Source organism: Ursus americanus, chromosome 4 (genome assembly GCF_024610735.1).
Source record: "Ursus americanus isolate L20-20 chromosome 4, mUrsAme1.1.p, whole genome shotgun sequence".
NCBI lineage: Eukaryota > Metazoa > Chordata > Mammalia > Carnivora > Ursidae > Ursus > Ursus americanus.
The window spans coordinates 53,270,073-53,283,427 of NC_142130.1; the positions used below are offsets into that span (position 1 = coordinate 53,270,073).

The window sequence follows — 13,355 nt, forward strand, 5'->3', positions numbered from 1 at the left end:
AGACAAATCTCAAAAAATGTTGCTAAGGCTGATGTCCAAGAATACTGCCTGTGTTTTCTTGAAGTAGGTTTATGGTTTCAGGTCTCACATTTAGGTCTTTAATTTTGAGTTGAATTTTGTGTATGGTGTAGGAAAGTGGTCCAGTTTCATTCTTTGGCATGTTGCTGTCCAGTTTTTGTGACACCATTTAATTGAAGGGACTGTCTTTTCCCCATTGTATATTGTTGCCTCCTTTGTTGTAGATTAATTGACCATATAGGTGCGGGTTTATTCCTGGCTGTCTCTCCTGTTCCATTGATCTGTGTGTCTCTTTTTGTGGTGGGACCATACTGTTTTGATTACTGTACCTTTGTAGTATAGCTTGAAATCTGAGGTTGAGCTACCTCCAGCTTTGTTCTTCTCTCTCAAGATTGCTTTGGCTATTTGGGGTCTTTTGTGGCATCATACAAATTTTAGGATTATTTTTTACTAGTTCTATGAAAAATACTATTGGTATTTTGATAGGGATTGCATTGAATCTGTACATTACTTTGTGTGGTATGGACATTTAACAATGTTAATTCTCCAAATCCACGAACATGGTATATCTTTCCATTTGTTTATTTGTCTTCAATTTCAATTTTACATTTTCAGAGTACAGATCTTTCACCTTCTCGGTTTATTCCTAGGTTTTTTGGTTTTTTGTTTTGGTGTAATTGTAAATGGGATTGTTTTCTTAGTTTCTATTCTATTTTGTTATTAGTGTATAGACATGCAGGAGATTTCTGTATATTAATTTTGTATCCTGCAACTTTACTGATTTCATTTATCAATTCTGATAGTTTTTTGATGCAGTCTCTAGGGTTTTCTATATATAGTATGTCATCTGCATATTGTGACAGTTTTACTTCTACCTTACCAGTTTGGTTGCTTTTTATTTCTTTTCTTGTCTGATTGCTGAACTTCCAGTACTATGTTGAATAAAAGTGGTGAGAGTGGACATCTTTGTTCCTGGTCTTAGAGGAGAAGCTTTTAGCTTTTCCCCATGAATATGATGTTAACTATGGGCTGTCACACATGAACTTTATGATGTTGTTGAGTTGTGTTCTCTCTAAACCCACTTTGTTGAGAGTGTTCATCATGAATGGATGTTGAATTTTGTCCAGTGCTTTTTCCACATCTATTAAGATGATTATATGGTTTTTGTCCTTTAATTTGTTAATGTGATGTGTCACATTGGTTGATTTTGTGGATACTGAACCATCCTTGCATACCTGGAGTAAATCCCACTTACTTGAGGTGAATGATTCTTTTAATGTAGTGTTGAATTCAGTTTGTTAATATTTTGATGATGGTTTTTGCATCTGTGTCCATCAGAGATATTGGCTTGTAGTTTTCTTTTTTTGTAGTGTCTTTGTCTGGTTTCAGTATCAGAGTAATGCTGGCCTTGTAGAATGAGTTTAGAAGCTTCTCTTCTATTTTTTTTTTGGAATTGTTTGAGAAGATAGATACTAACTCTTCTTTATTTTTTAAAAAAAATTATTTGTTTTTGAGAGAGAGAGAGAGAGAGAGAGCAGGGGGAGAAGCAGAGGGAGAGGGACAAGCAGACTCCACACTGAGTGCAGAGCCTAACGTGGGGCTTGATCTCAAGATCCTGAGATCATGACCTGAGCCAAAACCAAGAGTCAGTTGTTTGACTGACTGAGCCACCCAGGCGCCCCCTAACTCTTCTTTAAATGTGCGGTAGAATCTATGAATCTATCTGGTTATCGACTTTTTGTTTTTTGATTACTGATTCAGTTTTATTGCTAGTAATTGGTCTGTTCAGATTTTCTGTTTCTTTCTCATTCAGTTTTCGAAGATTGTGTGTTTCTAGGAATTTATTCATTTCTTCTTGGTTGTCCAACTTGTTGGCATGTAAGTTTTCATAGTTGTTTTTATAATCCTTTGTATTTCTTGGGTGTTCTCATCTTTCATTTCTGATTTTATTTGAGTCCTCTTTTTTCTTGATGAGTCTGCGTAAAGGTTTATCATTTTGTTTATATTTTCAAAGACCCAGCTCTCAGTTTCATTAATCTTTTCTATTGTTTTTTGTTTTAGTTTTTATTTCATTTATTTCCACCCTGATCTTTATTATTTCCTTCCTTCTAGATTTGGGCTTTGTTGGATTTTTCTTTTCTACTTAGTTTAGATGTAAAGTTAGATTGTTTATTTGAGATTTTTCTTGTTTTTTGAGGTAGGCCTATATCGGTATAAACTAACTTCTTAGAACTGCTTTTGTAGCATCCCAAGGATTTTGGACTATTGTGTTTTCATTTTCATTTGTCTCCATGTATTTTCTTAATTCCCTTTTTGATTTCTTTGTTGACCCATTGGTTGTTTAGTAGTATGTTGTTTAGCCTCCACATTTTTTGTTTTGTTACCTTTTCTTTTATGGACCTCCAAACTGGTATGCATGGTCTAGATTTGGTGTCTTAATTGACTAAAGTAGCCACCTAGTGATTTTTTTTTTTTTTTTTTTTGGTAGGTACAGAGAGCAGCAGCCTTGCTATCCTGGCATAGGCTTTTTTCTTTACTCTTACTGGTATTAGGTGGGCAGAAGGAAGGAAGTTTCCTTTTCTCACTAACAGTGACATGATAGGGGAGTTTCTCTTACTTATAGAAACAGGCTTCTCAGGGGTACCTGTGTGGCTCAGTTGGTTAAGTGTCTGCCTTCGGGTCGGATCATGGTCCCAGCGTCCTGGGATTGAGCCCTTCATCAGCAGGGAGCCTGCTTTTCCTTCTCCCTCTGCCCCCCCAACCACACTTCACAGTCTCTCTCTCTCTCAAATAAATAAATAAATAAAATCTTAAAAAAAAAAAAGGCTTCCAAATTAGGTTCCTTGGAACACTTGTTCTAAGATGCAGATTATGATAAAAGGATTGTAAGGTCAGGTAAGTTGGGTAAACCCTGTCTTATTCCTCTTAAAGATTCACTGTTACATTAGAATAATAAAGGTGCTGGAAAGTTTTTTATTAAAGAAATCTGCTTAAGTTTGATCTGTTGTTTCTCAAATTTGTGTCCACCGGCATATGTTGAGTTAGAAAATGTATGTAAGGGTAGGTTAAATTAACTTGTTTATCTTTGCTTAAGATGGTAGCTCTGAATAGACGTAACTAAAATTCTAGGTTATTTTTAGGCTATGTTAAAGTTCTGTAACTTCTTGAGGCCACATGGAAAAGTGTATAAGATACTGTATCACCAGTATAAGAAAATAAATCAGTGAATTTCTGAAAAAATGATGTTGGCTCACTTTAGATGATGAAAGGAGCTCTTACTTGAAATTTTAATTTCAGAGTATTTCAGACATTTTAAAGAGTAACTGCATATTAATTTATTCAAACTGGTTTTAATTGCAAAGTCATAAAAATTCCTGTTATTTCAGAGCACTGAGATGAATACATCAGTACCAAAGAAAATGTGTAAAAGGTAGGTACATGCTGTAATAATAGTTTTTCAGATATTTAAATTTACTCCATATGCAGATATGTATACCTTGATTTTTTCTTTTGCTTTTCATAGGCCATGCATTCTCATACTAGATTCCTTGAAAGCTGCTTCTATACAAAACACTGTTCAGAATTTACGAGAGTAAGTAATAACAATTTTACCCTCACTCTGTTATCTAAAATCTCAATAATTTTGAAGCTACTGTAAGAATTACTAAAAAGACTATATCAGGAATTATATTTTATTATGTATTTAGATGACATCTACAAATCTAATCAATAATAAATATCCCCTATTGTATGTTAATATCCAAGTATTAATATTTCTCAAATATTAACTTGGATATATTGAAAGCAAATTTGGAATTTGTATTCATAACTGAGCAATAAGTGTAATTTTACAAAGCATTGCAGATATTAGTGGTTATCAAAAGTATCATTTTAGAAAAAGTAAGAACTTTTTCACATTTTTATTGTGTGTGTGTGTGTGTGTGTGTGTATAATTTTGTAATTTACTATAGGATCTGGAAATAGCTAGCAACTAAGTTTTAAAATAATTTATTAGTTTACTTCCTAATATAAGTGAGTTTGTGAGTGTGAGTTATGAAGTTGAGTTGTTGAAAAAAATCTAGATTTTAGTTTGAAACTCAGATGATTTTCTTTTAAGTAGTAACCCTTGTAGCCTCACATACTATAATTTGTACTGTTAAATTTAGAAATTTGACTTGAGGCAACACATCTGGCAGCAAATGTTTTTCCATCTTTGTGTTGAATAAAAATAAAGGGATTTCTACTAGAATCACTGTACTTTTTGATGATTCAAGGTATTTAGAGGTAGAGTGGGAAGTTAAAAGAAAAACTCATCGTGAATTCAGCAAAACAAACATGGTGGACCTATGCCCTAAAGTTCCTAAACAAGATAATAGCAGTGACTGTGGAGTATATTTACTGCAATATGTGGAGAGCTTCTTTAAGGTATGTAAAGGTGTAAATAAATATTTTATTCACAATTACCAGCATATAATCACAAATTACTGGGTAAGCAAAGAACCAAGAAAATATTACAGGTAATCAAGAAAGAAAAAAAAAAAAAAAGACCACATATAATCCAGATACTGGAGTTATTTAACAGACAAGAACTTTAAAATGATTTGAGTAATATGTTAGAGAAAATAGTCAAAGATGAACAAAATGGATAGGGATGGAATCTACTAAAAAAAATCAAGTGGACATTCTAGAGCCCAATGCATAATAATATATCTGAAATTAAGAACTTACTGGCATTTGTTGTGATGAGCATTGGGTTTTGTATGTATGTGATGAATCACTAAATCCTACATACAAAACTAATATTATGCTGTATGTTAACTAAGTGGAATATAAATAAAAATTTAAAAGTAAAAGAAAAACGAACTTACTGGTTGGATTTAATAGCAGACTTGGATATAGCAGAAGACAGCATTAGAACTTTAAAAAAAAGGGCAAGAGAAGGAATTCCACTGTATTTCGAAGAGAAAAAAAAGAACAGAATATAAGAGACAAGTGTGATACAAGTGAAAAAGTTTAATTTACGTGTAATTAGAGTTCCAGAAGGATTAGGTTGGAAGAGAGAGAAAGGCAGACAAAAATTTGAAGAAAAAATTTCAAAACTATAAGACCCATATATTGGGGGCACCTGGGTGGCTCAGTCGGTTATGCATCTGCCTTTGGCTCAGGTCATGATTTCAGGGTCCTGTGATCCAGTGCCGCATAAGGCTCCTTGCTCAGCAGGGAGTCTGCTTCTCTCGCTCACTCTTCCTCTCACTCTCCTTCTGTGAGAGCGCTCATTCTCTCCCTCTCTCTCAAATATATAAATAAAATCTTAAAAAAATAAAAGGCCCATATATTCAAGAAGCTCAGAAAACCATAAGCTAGATAAATACAATAATGAGCCCAAGTGTTATTTTCTAGCTCATCAGTGATACTATAGGTAGCAGTATTGAGGAGGAAGTTTTAAAAGGAATCACTCTTTGCTGTTTAAACTGTCCACTCATTACTTCAGTCATTACCAGCATTATTTGTGAAGCCCCTCTCCTCTCTCTGGAGGTCGGGGGAGCGGGGTGAGACTGAAAGTTCCAACCCGCTAATTGCATTGTTGGTTGTCTGGCAACCAGCCCCATTTTTTGGTGTGGTGTTATGAAAATGGGTACAGGAGTAGGGTATTTTTGACTGGTACTAAAGGTTCTTTCAGCACATAAGGGTTATAGTATACAGTTAGAACTTTTGGTATAATTGGGGAGGAATGGTAATACATAGCTTAGGTAAATTACAGTATATAAATTATATCTCAGTAAAGCTGTTATTTTAAAAAGTTAGCAGTTTCTCATTTCTTATAAAATGAAATTAAAACAAATTTGAATTGTACTGCTAAAGTGATTGTATTCTTTCTTTTCTTTCACTAGGATCCTATTGTTAATTTTGAACTTCCAATTCATTTGGAGAAATGGTTTCCTCGTCATGTAATAAAGACCAAACGGGAAGATATTCGAGAGCTCATTTTGAAACTTCATTTACAGCAACAGAAGGGCAGCAGTAGCTAGTTAATCCGTACAAACATGACACAGATGTTCTGTAAGATTACTGGAAAGCCGCTTACCAGCATTCGTGTTAGTCAGCTCACAGAGAAGAAAATAACGTGTGGTAGTTTTATAAGTCATTGAACAGTATCTGAAATATATAAGATATATGATTAGATTGTTGAGATCTCATAGATGCCGTGGAAAATGGGGGTGGTATAGATAAACTTATTAGATAGAAATTAAAATTTCATAAATATTTGATATTTTTCTGATTAAATATGCTTCTGATTATGCAATAGCATATGTAAATGTAGGAATGTTTTTGTAGATGATAAAACTATGTGATCTGTACTTCCATATAACTGGGAGTTGAGGGGAGTTAGGTCCTCCCTGGTGCCAGCCCCAGTGCTTGTCAAGTTTGTTGACAAGTCACATTATATTGTAATTCTATTCTTTGCAGCTCAAGCATGCAGTATGAATACTGTGTATTTTTTAAAAGAAGAGTTTAGTATTAAGGCTTCAGAAAATGCCATTTACGGCATCCCTTCTGTATAGTGTAAAAGAAGACATGATGTTAGGAAGATGATAAAAATTGACTCTTTCAAAGCGCAGCTTATTTTTCTCAATTGCTAAATGGAACTGTTACTCTGCTGTAATTGTTATATGTCCTCTTTTTCTTTTGATGTCATATGTGGGGATCTGAGAATTTAGTTCATTCATTCAGAATGAAATTTGGAACAAAAAACTTTTAACTGTCCAAAATAGGTTTTTAAAAGTTATGTATGTAGCTCAACTTAGTTTATTTGAGGTATAGCTTTATCAATATTGACTTCCATCCTATTCTGATATCTTAGAATGTATGTACACAGTTTCTGTAAGTATAGAAGATAAAATTGATGTCCTCATAACTTTAATTAAAAAATACCCTCAAAATCTTATTTATTAATTGTTAGAATTAAATATATAATTTTACAGCTCTGTTTACCCGTTATTCATCTGCAAAGCCAGATTGCTCGAATTGCTTTTATATTTTTAAATCGTAGTTTTTAGAAACCTATGATCCCCGTGGAGCATAAGTTTTTATTAAATGTTCAGGTAACAGTTTTGAATTCATGTGATGTTGGTGGTATTATATGATTAAGGACTTCACAACCTTTTAATGTTATCAGGAAAATTTTGAGGGGACAATGATACTGTATTTTCTCAGATAAGAAACATGTTTTCTAAGAGTATTATTTTAATCTTCTGTTTAAGCATCTCTTGGATTTATATTGTTAACTGTATATAAAGCAAAAGGCTTTATAAAAAGTGAAGCAAAGGCAATTTAAGGTAAAGCTAAAAGTTGGAACATTTTATTTCAAAATCATGTGAATTCGAAGTTGTCAGTTAAGCCTCAGTGTTTTTCAGTTTTTGTTAATCTTGTCACCATCTTTATATTGTTAAAGATATTTGTCTTTTGGAGATTTCTTATAAAGATGGTTATAATTAAATGTTTTCATTCCCAATTTGTGTGTGTATGGGAGGGGACTTTTTAAAATGACTATTAATTATTTTGTACATCTAATTTTGGGAAAGCAAGTATGTAATACATCTTCTTGTGACTTCTTAACTTTTTTGTTTGTATGTTTTTCAAAGGTACCACTGTCCTTTATCATGTTTTGAAGATTGTTTAAAATTCATTTTCCTAAATTCATGTGGAAATAATGTGTTGAATATCAACATTTTATATTAAACATGTTTCCAATTCATTAAATTAGGGTATAATTTTTCTTAAGAAACATGAACCATTCTTAGAAATAAATGTTCAAATTTATGATTTCTAGTTCATATCTTATAACTGATGCTTAGATTAATTTTTCTTTCTCCTTTAACAGGCATATAGTTAATTTGTTCATTCAGGAAACATTTTTGGAGCATCTACTAATAGGCAATTTGCTAGGTATAAAAAAATGAACTGCAGCTTTTATTCTTGAATCATTTATAGTCTAACGGGAGAAATGGACATATTAATAGTTTTAATATTCCTAGTAAAAACTGTAATAGAGTTTCTTGGGAGCTCAGGAGGGAGTTCATCCTAGTTCTCTGTGTGTGTATATGTGTATGTGTGCGTGTGTGCGTGTATGAGTGTGTGCGTGTGTGTGTGAGCAAGAGGTGGTAGAAAGGTAGTAAGACAGTTGTCACTGGACAGGGAAAGTCTTCCCAGAGAAGATAATACTACTTTTAATTTACAACTCTTGGGAAAAAAAAAAGTAGTAGCTTTTTTTTTTTTTTTGAATCCTGTCTTATCACTTTAAGTAGGATAGAAAAAGTTTAATGCCTCTTATAATCAGCTTGTTTTCTTTTTATGTTATGGGAAAAAGTAGGGCTCTTGTTGTACAAAGCCCTTTCTAATCTTGTTCCAATCTATGTGCTGTCCTCATCTTTCCAGTGTCACCTAGTTTTTAATCATATAAAATTATTCTTTTATGCTGTAATTGCTTTTGGCTTAACACCAAGCTTAAGCCTTTACTTCATAGCAAATTATCTTGGATTTTCTTTCTTTCAGTAGTGTTTCTTTGGAAATGTACTGAGCTAAAATAAATGTGAAATGTCATTTGTATTCAGTTTTTTTTTAATTGTGAAAATGACCTCTAATTGTTGAACTATGTTTGGTCTGGGAGAACTGTGAGTAGACATGCATACTCTGAAGGCCTGCTTGACCAGAACTGTATAAAACTTTATTGGAGAACATAAGCTTTTCCTTCCTTTTGTAGAGTCTCTTGTAACTGAACTTGTCCTTGTGGAAATTTGGAAACTTTGCCCAGAGGCCATTAAAAGGCAAGTTTTTGTGGGTATCAGTCTTCCTCATGCTGGTATAGTCTACACCCACCCAGCTGGTCTCTTCTCTTACAACTGAGTGCATCCCTTTTGGGGGCTGAAGAAATTGGGGTCAGGGCTATTTTCGGATTCTCAAGAGAAATGTGCTTTAGATCTTTACAAAACATTTTTTTTTTTTTCTTCAGAGAACTTCACTAGAGGTATATGACAAGATGTAAATCCAGTGCTATTTGATAGTAAATCCTAACTTTCCCAGGGGCTTTGACTAATTTAATTGCTTTCTACTAGGTTTATTTGATAAAAACAACTGTCCTACTACACAGAATTTTATCTGGTCCCATTGTGGTAAAAGATAACCTTTCTTGGTTAGGAGTTCCTCTTGTACATAAACACACTGGGCCTCATGTGTAATAGCTAATGTAGCAACACAGTTGTCACGTGGCTATCATTTTTATTGTATGCTTAGTATGTACCAGGCACTATTCTAAGCATTTTCCGTATATTAACTAATTTAATCCTCACAACAGCTCTATCATGAGTTAGCTTTACCTTTCCTATCCCATTTTATATATAAGGGAGAAGATGTTAAGTGGTGATAACCAAAGATTTTCAAATTTCTTTCTTTCTTTCTTTCTTTCTTTCTTTCTTTCTTTCTTTCTTTCTTTCTCTCTCTCTCTCTCTCTCTCTCTCTCTTATTTTATTTATTTGTCAGCGTGCACAAGCAAAGGGAACAGCAGGCAGAGGGAGAAACAGGCTCCCCGCTGAGCAAGGAGCCCAGTGCGGGATTTATCCCCGGACCCTGGGATCATGATCTGGGCTGAAGGCAGACGGTTAAATGACTGAGCCACCGAGGCCTCCCTGATTTTCAATTTTTTTTATCAAGGAGAGAAATTTACATGACAGTAACTATGCCAACAAGAAATAGTTCCAGGAAAACTAGCTAAAGCTAGTTTTGTACCTAGCCCTGTATTTCTGAAATAGATAGGTATAGTCAGTCTGGGCTTATAAATCTTATGCTTACAAATCATAGGTCCTAGGGGCCCCTGAGTGTTGCAGTTGGTTGAGCTTCTGACTCTTATTAGTTTTGGCTCAGGTCGTGATCTCAGGGTGGTGACATTGAGCCCTGCATTGGGCTCTGCACTCAGCATGGAGACTGCTTGAGACTCCTCTCCTTCTGCCGCCGCCCCCCCCACTCTTTCTCTCTCTCAAAATAAATAAATAAACCTTAAAAAAACAAAACAAAACAGGCCCTAGAAGAACCCAAAGAACTTGTGAATCTATCAGGTTCAAGGAACAGATTCAGAAAAATTGTAAAACTCTGTGAATTATATGTGAAACATTGTTTTTAAGTGGACTGCTTGTTAAAGGCAAAGAAAGCGTCTGTAAAGAGCTTAGCTGGCTAGATTAGAATAAAGAAATTGTCTCTCCCCAATCTGTTCTAATTAGCTTATCTCTTCTGCTTTCAAAGCTGTGCTGCTTATTTCAGAAAAGAAGTGAGAGGTATTTTGAAAGGACACCATTTTTATTTAAGCTAATTTATAATGGTTTTGTAATGTTTGTCAGTTCTCTATAAACATAAACTTTTAAATGTTAGACCTTTCCTATAATAATTCATTACTGGAAGTTTTAAGTCTTTTTGGGTGCTCAAGTTAAGGATTTTGGCTTCTCCTCATTCCTTTGATTTTGGCCCAAATGATTATGTTTCCTCATTTTGGGAAGATTTCTCTGGGTATTTTGATATTTGTCGTGATAGAAGGAAACCTTACATCATTAACAGGTATTTAAAAATCTATATTATTTGTATTTGTCCTTATATTTATAGTATATTCTCTTTAAAAATAACATTATTTGATATGACTGTTGTAAGAATTTGAATCAAATGCTGTTCTATTAGTCTTTGGTATTGCTTCATTTAAACTTTTAAAATCTCTCTAATAATTTTGGTTTTCTTCTTTAGTAATTTGTACTTCGGACTTACTTCCTCTTATTTCTCGTGTTGCAATTGGATATATAGTTTTTTCAATAACTAAGAATCTTGAAATAAAGGAGTAGGAGTTGGATGGAGAAAAAATGGACTGCTCACTCCTCCCCTCTTTAGGCATGCATGTCTATAATCTGAGCAATGACTTTAAAATCGAAATGTGGCACAAAAGTCAGTTTTTATTTGTTACCTTTCATACTGTGTTTTCATTCATTATCAGAAGACTTGTCTATGCTTTCACTCTGTAGCACAAACCTACATGTCTTTAGAAGATATCCAAGAACCCAAGCGTGCAGTTCCTTTTTTCCTGACTGACTCAGAATCCGCAGATACTTCTCTTTCTACTGAAAAGAAACTACCTCTGGACCACGGAGAAATTGAGAAACAGTGGTTGCTGAGAAGAAGGAGATCTATTCTGTTTCCTAATGGTGTGAAAACCTGTCCAGGTGAAAGTGTGACAGAGGCTGTGGCAAACCATGTAAAATATTTTAAAGTACGAGGTAAGTGAACATCCAAACCTTGGGGCTTTGTGATGTAATTCAAACATAGTCCTAACATGTTTGTTGTATCTTGTGAAAATTCAGTTTGTGATAATTTAGACAGACACTGAACCAAATATTATCCTTGTATTAGCTATGGAAAAAGGACTTGCTAAAAGTATACTATTTATCTAGCTTCAGAGGAAATTTAGAGTGGAAATCGCTTAAATCTTAAGCACATCAAAAATACCAGTTTGTGTTACTGGAAAGTTTAATTATTTTTACTTCATCATTAAGTAATTTGTAAATATACCCACAATATATATTTTCCATGGTATATGTACCTATTTGGGTAATCAGTTACTTTATATACATAGAAATATAATTTTCTATATTTTATAGTCTAGACATTGTGCGGATTCATGACTAGTCTCTGGTTGGTACACATAAACCTTATTATGTCTAAAATGATGGTGCTTCTCACAATGGATCTGAAAGCAATAGAACTAGGATTTTATGTATTTATATATTTTTACAGCTTTTATTTATTTATTTTAGAGAGAGATAGCGAGCGAACATGGGGAGGGGGATAGGATTGGGGGGAAGACAGGGAGAGGGAGAGGGAGAGAAAGCTGACTCCACACTGAGCCGGAGCCCAATGCAGGGCTCGATCTCATGACCCTGAGATCACAAACTGAGCCAAAACCAACAGTCTGTGGGATGCTTAACTCGCTGTGCCACCCAGGTGCCCCCAGGATTTTATTTTGACTAAACAATATTATCCTTGAATATATATTCTCTTTCTTAAATTTACTAACCAAAATTGCTTAATTGACCATAATACGTCCCTTAGATTTGAAGGAATCTCAAACTTCGCTTTTTGCTGCTCAAGAGACAATAAAAAGCCATAAGGTGGCTGTGATGCTAGTAAACTAAAGTGGAGATGGATGACTAAATGGTAGTAAAATCAGACTTGCTCATTTATGTATTTATTCAACAAAAGTTTATTGGCTACTTATATTGTCCATGCCCTGGGCTATATGGAGCTTCAGTCTAAGCTGCTACTTTATCTTCTCCTTTTTACCTTTCTCCATCTTGTCCTTCTCCTTCCTCCTCCTCCCTCACCAAAGCAAGTGTTTTTTTATTTATTTTTTCAAAGCAAGTTTTTTAAAAGTTTTTATTTAAAGTCCAGTTAGTCAGCATACAGTGCAATATTAGTTTCAAGTGTACCATTTAAGTGATTCAGCACTTACATACAGCACCTGGTACTCATCAGAACAAGTGCCTTCCTTAATCCCCATTACCTATTCAACCCATCCATCCCCCCGCTTCCCCTCCCGCAACCCTCAGTTTGTTCTTGCTAGCTAAGTGTCTGTTTCTTGGTAGGCCTCTCTTTTTTTTTAACATATGCTCATTTGTTTTGTTTCTTAAATTCCACATATGAATGAAATCATATGGTGTTTTTCTTTGTCTGACTGACTGACTTTGCTTAGCATTATACTATCTAAGTAAGTGTTTTTAAAATAAAAAAATTAGGGGCGCCTCGGTGGCGCAGTTGTTAAGCGTCTGCCTTTGGCTCAGGGCGTGATCCCGTGTTATGGGATCGAGGCCCACATCAGGCTCCTCCGCTGGGAGCCTGCTTCTTCCTCTCCCACTTCCCCTGCTTGTGTTCCCTCTCTTGCTGGCTGTCTGTCTCTCTGTCAAATAAATAAATAAAATCTTTAAAAAAAATAAAAAAAATTAATACCAGATATTACATGTATTTGTATATTTGATTTTTTTTGTTGTTGTTTATTAAAGTGGCACTCTATTAGCACCTTTTTTAAAGGTGTATTTATTTAAAGGGTATTTATATCTCTTGATTGTATTTTGGGACTATCAAACATTACTAAGCAATAAGATTTCATTTTACTTTAAAAAAATTTTTTAAAGGTTTTATTTATTCATTTGATATATATATAGAGAGAGCACAAGTAGAGGGAGAGGGAGAAGCAGGCTGCCCCCCTGAGCAGGGAGCCAGATGTTGGGGTAGATCCCAGGACCCTGGGATCT

At 34.4% G+C, this 13,355-nt stretch overlaps 2 protein-coding genes across 5 annotated transcripts in view; both read left to right on the forward strand.

Annotated features, from left to right (window-relative positions):
* The window catches only part of SENP7 (SUMO specific peptidase 7), a 143,820-nt gene extending 134,798 nt beyond the window's left edge, over positions 1 to 9,022 (forward strand). For all 4 annotated transcript variants that reach the window (XM_045785313.2, XM_045785316.2, XM_045785317.2 and 1 more), the window contains 4 exons: positions 3,405 to 3,448; positions 3,542 to 3,610; positions 4,293 to 4,443; positions 5,910 to 9,022. In XM_045785313.2, coding sequence (XP_045641269.2) covers positions 3,405 to 3,448; positions 3,542 to 3,610; positions 4,293 to 4,443; positions 5,910 to 6,047 — 402 coding nt within the window. In that variant the 3' untranslated portion in view covers positions 6,048 to 9,022. The remainder of the gene's footprint in view (positions 1 to 3,404; positions 3,449 to 3,541; positions 3,611 to 4,292; positions 4,444 to 5,909) is intronic.
* Positions 9,023 to 10,631: 1,609 nt separating this feature from the next.
* The window catches only part of IMPG2 (interphotoreceptor matrix proteoglycan 2), a 76,612-nt gene continuing 73,888 nt past the window's right edge, over positions 10,632 to 13,355 (forward strand). The window contains exon 1 of the mRNA XM_045785320.2: positions 10,632 to 11,324. Within this exon, the coding sequence (XP_045641276.2) occupies positions 11,084 to 11,324 (241 nt within the window). The 5' untranslated portion in view covers positions 10,632 to 11,083. The remainder of the gene's footprint in view (positions 11,325 to 13,355) is intronic.